The 12,042-nt window shown below is 42.2% G+C and overlaps 1 protein-coding gene across 4 annotated transcripts in view; it reads right to left on the reverse strand.

Annotated features, from left to right (window-relative positions):
• The window catches only part of ncor1 (nuclear receptor corepressor 1), an 82,538-nt gene that overhangs the window by 27,508 nt on the left and 42,988 nt on the right, over positions 1–12,042 (reverse strand). For all 4 annotated transcript variants that reach the window (XM_049591442.1, XM_049591441.1, XM_049591440.1 and 1 more), the window contains exons 17-19: positions 9,036–9,101; positions 4,768–4,904; positions 4,581–4,677 (exon numbers count right to left, since the gene is read on the reverse strand). In XM_049591442.1, coding sequence (XP_049447399.1) covers positions 4,581–4,677; positions 4,768–4,904; positions 9,036–9,101 — 300 coding nt within the window. The remainder of the gene's footprint in view (positions 1–4,580; positions 4,678–4,767; positions 4,905–9,035; positions 9,102–12,042) is intronic.

A 12,042-nucleotide genomic window follows, 5' to 3' on the forward strand; every position in this document is an offset into this window, starting at 1 on the left:
CAAATGCAGGCTGCAGTTTAGCAGTGAACAGGTCACTCTCATGATGGAGCATTACTGACATTTACGTTATTTTTTTCCTCTCACTGAAAATATGCCAATATTTGAGTGCCTTAACAATTACAGTCACTACTGCATGTTTACATTTTTGTTTATTGCTGCCCTCTGAAAGTCGAAGATTCAGGTCATCAGTTGGAGACTCCTCAGTCATATGAGATTCTTCAAGTCGAACAGTCATTTTGGCCCCCAGTTATAGCTGCAGTCTGACCACTCCTCACTTTTATGCTGCTCTGGTACAAGCTCTGGCTTTTGTAATACCATACAGGCTCCGGCTTTTGTTCGATATCCAGTGTCGGCAAAAAATGCACATTGCACAATCTGTTGATAGCACAGTTAGCACTTATCAGCTAGGAGGGCTAACTGGGATTGTTTACTATATTATGTGAACATCAATGTCACCCTCAACTGCCAGCCAAACCTCATTCAAACTCCCATTCTCTATATAGAAAAAAGGAATGAACAGTCGAATATTCGTATTGAACAGCCAAATCTGATTTGGGTGATAACTCTGGTTAGGTTGTGCAATATTTATTAAATATGAAAATGAAACCAAATGTAGATCTGTTGCGACATAAATCTACCTACTGGGGTGATTTCTTATGTTTAAAAGCTTTGAGATGTATTAAAAGCCACGTAACAATCCAAAAAGGTACCTCATACATTTAATGCCTCATACATTTCTTTCCTACCCATCTGTGCTTCCTCCATTGTCACGTTTTGTTTCGGCACACGTCATTGCCAGTTCGTACTGTACCTTATCTATGACCACTTTTTGTTTATGTATGGTTCTTGCTTTGTAACGTTAAAGGTTGCTTATGCTAAATCCAAGGCTTCAAAGATACAAGACTTTCAAAATACTCTAATACTCTGATGATAATAAATCTAATCATATGTTCCTTAAGAATCTTAAACTGCGTGGACACACAGTGAGTCAAAAAACACTGAATAAACTGAACTTTTTTAAATAATAAAAACATGAAGCCATATCTGGAAATCACATTCTTAAAGTTACAATGTGTAATTTACGTGGTTGTTTATTAGCAAATATCAACTATTGCTTTCATAAATAATTATTTACTAAAGTGTAATGCAATTCACATACAAATGGAAGCTTTCTCACAGGCTTAGAATGATTTCTCTATATATACACAGGCAGGCACAGGCACAGTCGCAGTCTGCTGGAGGCTGCCCTCTTGCGTCGCCATATTTGAATACAGTGCCCGAAAGCGATATACGCGCTTCTCCTTTCGCGTTTACCTAGAACTTGCCGTCACTGGAGACAGAGAAGGTGAAGCTCAATCTGGGGCGCTTCTGCGTGAACCTGCTTTGTACTTTCATGACTCTGTCGCACTTTAAATGGAGGACCACACACATGTTTTGCCCCGTAAGAGGGAAACCACGCCACCAAATAAAAGAAAAAGATCAGATAAGCGAGGACGGGACAAAACGCGAGTGAATATCGGTGTTGCTTATTCCAGGTGGAAAGAATTCCTGTGAAAGAACACTCTGGAAACGCATATATTATAATCGTACCAACTTATATTTGCCGCACTGTGCCGTGACTATCACATAAAACGTGTTATTTTAGCATTACTGTGCTAATGTTTGCTCGTGTTACCAAAACAATTAGAGATAAAACACTCCTAACATAACGTTATATCTCACAGATAACCTATATCTCACTGGTAAGCTATAACATATTGTAGCGTCCGCCAGGACGTGTGGAAAGGATGACACAGTTATTCGGCAAACCACCGTTTATTACTGAACAGTACAAGTTACTGTTGGCCGTAACTACGCCAAAACAACCAACAAACAAGAACTTAGCTGTAACTCCACCTGTGCACTGCTGCTCTCTCCTCCAGCTCACTCATACACACACCAGCATGCGCACTCACACAGCTCTCATTCCCATCACACTCACACCCTGCCCCCCTACCTATACTCATTCAATCCCAAACATGCCATTAACACACAGAACATTGACATTATAACAGAACATTTACTGCAGGGTCGCTACAATATTGTAACATGGTTTAGATTCCTAAATAAATATTCACCTCATCGTTAGATAGGCCTACTCCTGAAAAACCTAAAAAACTTGTAGATGGATCTCTGCTGTCTGCGCAAGGCTTTTTGTCCTACGAGGCCACCGTCACTTACCCGACGAGAGGGGTGAGCGAGTGAGTGCGAGTGAGCCCTGCAATCTAGAATTTGACCGCTGATGTCACTGTTACTCACCATTTTTACACACTGAGGCTTTAAGATAGAAACTGCATATTTAAAAAATCTGCCTGCCTCTGTTGGTTTACATATTTTCTACTGCTGCAGTTGTTGCCATGGTGATGGTTGTCCAGGTGGTATGTCTATGCAAAAACAGTTTGCAGATGCATAGCATGTATCAAACCCAAATCAGAGTATTACTTAACAGCCAAATAACAAACATTTAAATGTCAGTGAGTGCTCATTAACAGAGCTGTGCTGATGCCTCCTCCGGCTTAATGTGCTCTACTGTCTGATAGATATAATGTGAGACCCACAGGCTACAGATCACCAAGGCCTCTAAAGCGCAGTTTGGGTTTCCATGGGACAAAGAGAAAGTCAAATAAACATGACAGAGAACCTTGTGACCTCCTGCTGTCGTCGCTGCTATCTTCTGAACTGGAGGCTGTTTAAATTACATATAAGTCTGCTGAGCAGCTCCAACAAAACGGACATATCGAATCACTTTGCTGTTAAAAACAGATTCTACAAACCAGCACTTTTCAGTATCATTAAGGCAACATTCATATTAATATATTTCTGTGTGGAGCATGCTATCTTTTTTTATGGTGGGCTGCCTTCACCAGCAAAGATAAGGACCTCTGGAGAGGAGAGGGGGGCGGGTAGACAGGCAGGCTTGCCGGATCAAACAAGTGGACCGGCACTTTGTGTTCAAAGAGCAGGCTTTGTTGAGTCTTCAAAGCCAAGAATGTTATGCAACAGGCGCCCATGTACTCAGAATTAGTTCATATCTTTTATCTCCACCTCTCCCCCCCTTGCTTTTTTTCACTTGATCCTTTTTTCTCTCTCATTAAAACTACAGTCAGCAGAGAGCAAGCACATCGCCATCAGCTCAGATAAAATCCTTACATGACAATTCAGAGGGCATTCTGGTTCAGGCTTCCCAGCTTTGCACTATTCTTGTCACTGCATTTTTTCCATCCCTACCCTCCTCACTTAAAGGGTGGGTCCATTATTTTTTGTTTTATTGAGATTTTAAATCACTCTGTAGCTGACCAGTAATAATCCTTATGTATTCCAAATCCAATCATTCAAATTTTGGTCGAAGTACGTTTTCTTCTACCTTCTTAAAATTTCGTCTTGTGAGACTTGACGCAGGTTTCTGCATGATGACGATGCCCACCTAATGTGCCCCTCCGACACTGAGCCAAGCTGTCTTTAAGAATTGTATTATCGATCTTCCATAACCCCATAACGCCCAGGCCACACTGCCTGCATGAGCAGCACACATTCGTCGCCGATGTTAGCAGGTTAGAGTAGCTACACTGCCTGTGTGAGCAGTGCTGCTCAGGCACGGTTTGCCTGCCTCTCAGCAGCTGCTCTTCTAGATATTCCAAGCATGGCCCATTTTTTCATGTGACATGGCAGCAAAAATAGACAGTGAAAATTACGTGTTGATTATCATAGACATTATACCAGCAACATTACACCTTCACTACAGTTTCAATGTCTGTATCTGCAGAATATCTCAAAGACATGACACAAAGCGTAAATGTTCATTTTTAACTCAACACTTCTTATTTCTGTTTCAAATTAAAAGCACTCTTGCGTTTCTGTGGACAGGATCCCTTCATTGTTTTAAGACAGGGATCTTATTGTGGCTTTTACGTGAGGAAAACTCAATGAGGAAAAATAGGTCTGCAGCAGCAGTGCTGTCCGTGTAAAAACTGCATGCGTGCTAGCTGCAACAGTTCAGCGAGGTAGCTGTCACGCAGTGCACACACAGGCAGTGTGGCCCTGGTGTAAGTGGCACAAACATTAAGCAATGTACTACTGTGGTCGTCACGTTAGTTCGGATCCAAAAGTCACACAATAACACAACAAATGAAACGATCGAGGCAGCAGTAGATGAGCAGTTCCTCATGTTTGGTGAGGCAAAATTACTGTTTTGTCACAGGAGTCTGGTAGCTTTGAAGAGGGCATAGATAACGGCTTCATTTCCCCGTCTAAAACGGATGTGTGACGGCAAGGCAAAGCAGTAGTAGTAGTTTCTAAATACAGCGTACACTTAAACTGATATTGATTATTGTAGGTAGCTAAAATACATTTCGCTTAGCTTCTGTGGCAGTGTTCCTGCACCTCAAACAACCCCACTATCTATCCCTTTAACACCTCCACAACTCAGAGACAAGGCCAAAAAATTCAAACAGGAAGAAAAGTCCAAAACAATCGTGTCTTGTTACGTGTGTGTCTGTGTGTTTAATGATGAGCATGCACTTCCTATCATCCATCTCACTGACCTTCACTGTCATCTGCGTTGTCATCATCGTCATCATCAGGTGACGCGGTGGCTAGACCTTCACCTTGAGATCTATCAGCACGAGCCCGCCGTGTATCCTGGGAAACACAAAGAATAACGTTTTGCATTCATACATTACAGCTCTGTGACAGACTGTGAGAAAAGGCTGAGAGTGCTCAGTAGCTTACCTGCTTATGCTGCTGGAGCAGGTTGTCCAGATTGTGACGTCTCTTGTAATTGAAATAGAAGTTCTTGCACTGTGCCTCGCTTTTGGTGCCCACCATTTTGGCAATGGCTGTCCAGTTTCGCCCGTGCTCAACAAGCCCTGTTGCAGGAGAGACAACTGAGCGTTACAGACGTGCAGCATTTGAACACTTGATAGAACACAACTTAATCAGAAAAAAATCACTCGTTATGTAACATAATGTAGGCAAATACGTTATTGGAGGAATTATGGTGATGTCATATACTGTGTATAAATAGGATTCAAGTGAAAGGATCTAAAAGGACCAGCAGAGTGGTATGGCAAAGACATTAAAGCCTGATTTGACGTGGACATACCCTGACATGCTATACTTCACATATTTCCAATTATTGCTTCATGCTTTTTGAGCACCATCACCATGATTCAAGCAGATGATCTCAATGAATCTTCTCTTTAGAGTTAAAAGCTGCTGCAGTTGTTACTATTGAGGGAGAACTTTCGGTACTGCTGCAAAATGACACTCCACTGTTGCTATGGTTTGCTGTTGCTCTTCCATCCCAATTAACACCGAGCTGAGTGCACAATCAGCTCTGACACCCTCACTAAACGCTCTAACGACTCAGCCAAGCTGCAGTGAACTGGAAAACTGCCATTTACCTTTGACATTAGGGCTTCTCGTCTCTAAATCCCCTAACCCCGTGACCTCCCCTCCCTCCTAGCCCGACTGAAGAGGAGAGATACTGGCAGCTTGACAAATCACCACAGAGCTCAACACAAAGCCCCATTACTGCTCCAGTTAAATGAGGAAATGGGGGCAACGGGACTGTTCAGAGTGACTCATCTTATTTAGAGTCACTTAGACTTGCAGACAGCCCAGAGATGTTGGACAGCTTGAGTATTCTGTAAGATACTGGGGAATCCTAATGACTGCACAGAACAAAACACATCATCCTTTGTGCTGACCACTACGGCAACTTCATCTAACAGCCATAAAAATATGCATAAAACTCTCTCACCGTCAGCAAGACCCTCCAAACAGATAATCTACACAGTTTAAAAGCTGAGCACTGCAGTGCACGCAACGTGTTCAACAACAGATATTTATCACAAGTGCAGCACCCGGACCTTCACTTACATGCCTTTAGCTAAATGTACATTTGCTCAACCATCCTGACAGCTACATTTGTCACATGACAAATGATAGTGAGTGGACTGAGAGAGAAATAATCAAATGAAGCGATCACACATTTTTTAAAGCTGCAGGATCTGACAAGATTGCTGTTTTTCCCCCCCATTCTTGAAGCTTTACAGAAATAAATATACATAATACATGAAGGGCTCAATAATAACTTTTAAAAGTGATTAAGCGGCTGGCAGCTTTTTGTAGCCACAACTGAAAATATGATCACCATTTTTTAACACCTTATATTTTGAGTAATTTTGATGCTATGCAGTTATACGTCAGCTTAATAATGACAACGTGTGGGATATAGGAGGACATATCGGCATATTGGAATATAATAAGTATGTTTTCTTAAGCGTATAATCACCTTTAAAATAAGACTTGTCTTTTTGTTAACTTGGAGTTGCTTCTATCTACATAGGTAGCGGGTCCTTAGCACAGAGTCTGCCATGTTGCATCACCAGGTTTCTACAGTATCCCAGAATGGACAAAATAAACAGTGGTCCTAGAGCCATTCGCGTTTTTTGACAGCTGCTTCAAAAAACAGATTTTTTTAAGGGGGAAATGCTTTATTCAGTGTTTTTACTGGTTTAAAGCATCTGGTCTTTTTGTTTGGAAAAGAAGACCTCAGCAGATAATTTAGCTCTCGGTAAAAATCTCCTGGACAAAGAACACTGAAGGAATGCTAAGCGGGAGATCAGTTGGCACAGGTGAAGTTTCAGCTGGTAGCAATCTGCAATCCTCACCGCTAGATGTCACTAAATCTTAAGAATCCTACACACTGCTCCTGTTAGTGTTATGAGTTAAAGTGTCTATCACTATTTTCTGGTATACAAAATACCAGTATATGCCTGTGAATTGGTGCATGAGTAAATGCAGCAACACATGTGCAAAGTCGTCATTTGCACCTATCCATGTACAGCATCGTCTGGTTCTGGTCCTGACTGTCATGACGTTTAACAAATATCACTAGTGCAACAAATATAACAAATGTGTATTTTGGGGTGCATGTTTTGCTGTCTGCTGTCTGTGCCATTTACATGTTAAAAAGCAGTTGCCACTGATGTCAACCAGGGGCTAAGAATTAGTTGCCAATTTCTGAAATTGGTTGCCAGTAGCAACCTGGCAACTGTCGAGCCCTGACATGCTACTGCAGTATAACCAAGGCGACATCTGCCCACTCATATTGCATAAACATCCTTGAAGGAAACCCTTGAGCGAGCTAAGAAGATGTTATCGTGTTCATTTTAAATCGTTGGTTTGGTAGATATACTGACAAATATCATCATGTGAATGTTATAAAGAACCTTCGTGAAGCTTAGTCAATTTTTGATAAAGTTGTCATTTTTGAGGAAACTGCCGCGCCGTTGTATTACATAAATGAAAGTGTGAGGTGTTCTAGCTGCTTAAATAATGCACTTGCAGCAAGCGTCTTATTATCTGCGACTTCACTAACTACCAGTATCAGACCTCAATATTGGAGCTCGATGGGACAAGATCGTGTCTGATTACATATCTGCTTGCAAGTAGTGTTCTTTTTGTCAGCTATTTTTTTAATTAAGTCTTAGTTTGTGTCAAATGTTCTTGTCAGCTGTTATCCTGTTTAGTCAACCTTATCCTGTTTTGATTAAGTCAAGTTTTAATTGACTAAAAGTCAGGACATTTTAGTCTCATCTTAGTTAAAGAAAACTGTAAATATAAATTATATTTAGTCAATGACAACTACATTTTAAATTTCTTTTAGTTTAATTTTAGTCTTTTTTAGTCATATGATTATATTGTACATTTTAGTCAAGGCCAAAACCAACAATTTTGTCATTTTACTCTTATTTCACAAAGGATTTTATCTTACAATTACCTGATGAAGAACACAGGTTTAAAAATTAAGAGTGAAAGTTTGCAGAATGTGTGGGCCCAAATATGACCTTGTATCTTTCTTCCAAGCCGTGTTTGCATAGCTTTTGATAACAAAATTAACACAACTTGTAGGAAGAGATGGATGTCGATTTATTTTATATCTGACTTCCTTAATTTGTCAGGGGCCAAATTAATAAAAACCTACTCGTTCATAAGTGTTCAGTTAGCTTAGAGTTGAGCTTCTTTTTCCTCCATGAAAACTTCTGATTTGGCTGCCGGGCCTGAGATGTGTCAGCCTGGTATTAACACCGAGGCTTATGTAGATCAACAGGTTACAGCAATGGCTGCCAGGGGAACTGTGTTTAATGCTTGCATGGCCAGCCATATGTGGCGGCACAGCCTAACGTGATTTCTGAATGTGACTTTGTCATATGACCAGAGGAGCTTGTGCAGGTCTCTTTTCTGTACACTAATCCACAGACATATCTAACATACAAGTCTGAATGCCTGAGGAGATCATAGCAGCAGTGTATTTTTGTTAAGAGCGAGGTAAATCTCCAAGAGAGTCTTAATTAATCCACATTAATCCCTTTATTTACTCCCTCCGTCTGTGGGTCTTGGCACTCAGGGAATCAGACCTAAGAGTCTATACCAACAAAGCCAAGCAAAAACGGGGAGAGGGGGCACACTAGAATGGCATATGACCTGACTAATAACTGCAGCGGCGCAGTCTGAGACCAGGCACAGTGTGCATGCAATAAACATTTTGAGGAATTCACAACAGCAAAGTCAAATGTTCTGGAGGACCTGACAAAGTTTTTGAACGTGAATAATAGATAGTGATCTTTGGAGGAAGCTGCAACGGTCACGCTCTGTTGCTTCATGGATGGCCTTAATAGATCACTTCAGAGAAGCCAGCAGAACAGCATAGCTGAAAGAAGTAAAACAAAAAAAAATCTCTCGCATGGGTCTCTGTCAGCTCCCAGTAAAGCACCAGCACAAGCTTCTTTTTATGTGAACGCATGTGCACGCACGTTCCTGTGTGCATGTAAGAAACAGGCAGGGCGAGGCAATATCAGATAATCAGAAGAGGAAAGAAGAAAGACAGGGGAGGAGGGAGGGGGGAAACAAGGAAAGATCATAAAAAGCAGAGCAACACGGAGAAAGGACGGAGAAAGATAAAGCAAGAGGGAAATAAACTGAAACACTACCTTTTTTGGCAACCTCCATCTCCTCCTCGGTCCAGCGAGAAGTTTCTCCAGTTTCACCAGCACCAGCTAAATCACAAAGAAAAAAGACACAGCCCCATCAGCACTGAGAGAAAGAGAGCGAGGGAGAGAGTGAGACGAAGGGAGGGAGACGGACAGAGAGAGAGTGACGGTCCTCCCTTCAGCCGTCTCCTGCTCATGGCCACTAATCTAATAATCTGTTTACATTCAGGGGCTGCCGAGACCTGCTCCCTCACTTACACTCTCTTTCTCTCTTCCCTATCTCTCTTTCTCTCCCCTTCCCCACAGCCCAGAGCGAGCCCTCCTCCTCTCTAATCCACGAGGGGAGGGCCTTGGTCAGCTGATGTAGCGCCAGACAGCGGCAGAGTTGAGAGCTCTGCCTCCCTCTTTGGGAAATGGCCTTGGATGGAGACAAATAGACAGATAGAACAGCCAGCCCAAAACCCTCCCACCCCTTCTACTGTGACACTGCGCATCACACACACATGAGCACACATACACACACACACTCCTCCTTCTTGCCTCGGCTTGGCTACACAGCTCCACACCCCCAACAAAATTCACAGAAGTGCATGGTTAGTGTGGAGGGGGGCTGAGTGAACTCTAGCCCACTCTCCTCCATGGCACCCACTGAGTCTGTGTAAACATTTGGACTAATATAGCAGCAGATGTACCCTTGACATTAACAGGAGGCTTGCCTCCCCCCCCCCCCCCCCTCCTTATCCACCCACCAACTTCGAAGATGAGGAGATCAATTCTCACTGTTTAGACGGCTCCTACCAAAGGTCCCCCGGCCACACAGTCTGTTACACTTCAGTCAAACAAATGTCAGTTGCACCAGACTTCCTTTTCCCGTGGCAAAACTCGCATGTTCTCCCCGTGACAGTCTGGACCCCTCGGGGGTGGTCATTCATCTCAGTGCTATGAAAACACACAGGGTGTCTGCCTACAGCATACCATCTCCTACCATCACCTAATGACACACACTCAGACACATACGGCATCCCCCACAGCTTCTAACGAGATCAAACCCCCACCCACTGAATCAGCAGCTTCCTGAACTCACCTGGCACCATTTCAACTGGGCAAGACTGACAGATAGCTAACCTTTAGCACCACTTACTTCTAAGAAGCGCCATAGCGGCAGGGGTTACAAGAGTGCAAGCAAACAGATACCAGGGCTGGTAATATCTGGGCACGTCACACGATTCGATTTAAACGGCTACAATGCCATTATAAAACAATTATCGATTTATGCTGACTCATCAAAAATTTTTATTCTATACATGCTTAATTTTTTTCTCTCACTGTGACTTCTTGCTACTTTTAAAACATGGCACAGCTGTAAAGATCTTTAATTAAAGAAAACAAGATTTAGGGCGCATTCACACCAGGATAGTCCTGGGGACTCGGTTCGAATGGGCGGGGAATGCTGAAAAATTTCACACCTTCATTTGGTTCAGTTCACTTTCACACTGCACTTTTTAAAACGGACCAAACCGCCTGGACAACATCACAAAGTTAAAACGGCTGTTCGTTTGGGGGGCGGTATTGCCCAAAACGACCACTGACCAGGAGGAAAAAAGCACGAGGAAGAAAAAAACCTGGCTCATCTATTGGCCAGGACCAGAAATGGAAATCCATCCCCTTCGGCCAGCGTGGTCACCACAAAAACAATGGAGCAACACCAAAGTTATGCAGTCTTGGGTTAAGCGTGTGCTTCTCCTCACTACTCCACGTCTGCCCACAAGATATTTTACAACTTTTTATTTTTTTACCTCTGCTTTTCCTAGTTCGCGCTGTTGGCTTTGTTTTGTTTTTCTACCCAAAATGCACTGCGCTCTCTGTCACTTCCTCTTTTTGGTTCACTTCCTCTCTTTGGTTCGCTGGATAGTCCGTTTGTATTTCCCACCATAAGCGAACCACTTGCAAATGAACTGAGACCCCCAGTTTACAAGCGGACCAGGGTTCGCTTGTTTTGTCCGCACCAGAGTTCAAATGAGCGTTCACACCACTCCAAACGAACCAAACGACCTGTGGAAGCGGACCAGGGTTCGTTTAAAGTGGACCAAATAGCACCAGTGTGAATGCGTCCTTAACTTCCATTCAGGGTTTGATGTTTTACCGATTAAACTTAAGTATCACTGCTTGTTCCATATGCAGATGGACAACATGACTAAACTGATGTTAACATTGAGAATAAATTGTCACGTTATTTTATTTAAGCCATCTGCATGAAAGTTTCTTGCTCTCTCTCTCCCTCTCACTACACAAAGAAAAAAAAAAAAAAAACCTCACAAGCTTGAAACATCACACACATCCAGTGAGCTGGTAAGGCTCGTGTTTTTGTATCTGCAGGGCTCCAGACCACAACCACCTAGTCGTGATTTGCCACCATGGAGCACCAGTGCGACTTGCAAATGTTATTGCTATATGAACTGGAAGAGAGAACTGTTTGTTTCCTGAACACTTCCTGCCCCAGACGAGCCGTTTGGCTTCAGAATAAAAGCACAAGTTGGTCCGCTTTGATTTATTTCATTATAACAATATTTTTATTAAGTAAATTTATTATAAAATAGTTCAACCTTTCTTATAATAGTTATTTTTATTAACTTTATAACAGTATTCTATTTACCTTTATTGTAATAGTACTTCACTTAAAGGGCCAGTGTGTAATATTTGGCATGGTTTATTGTCAAATCTGAATCTGAATCTGAATATTCTACCCATTAATATGTTTATTTAAGTGTATAATTGCTATAAAATAAAATTTGTTTGGTTTTCGAAGCCTTATAATTATGCGTTTCGCGTGTATAATTAAACCAACGAAGACAACAGCAGAAGGAAGGAAGAAGGAGGAGGAAACAGCAGAGAGTGTTAGTCGTTCGTCGATAGAGAGTAGTGAAAAGTTTTTTTAGTTATAAAGTTTGCGAATGGACCACACTTAACACGCAACAGGAGAGAATGAACCCGAGCCGTCATCTGCAAG

Source organism: Epinephelus fuscoguttatus, linkage group LG12 (genome assembly GCF_011397635.1).
Source record: "Epinephelus fuscoguttatus linkage group LG12, E.fuscoguttatus.final_Chr_v1".
In the NCBI taxonomy this organism is placed as follows: domain Eukaryota; kingdom Metazoa; phylum Chordata; class Actinopteri; order Perciformes; family Serranidae; genus Epinephelus; species Epinephelus fuscoguttatus.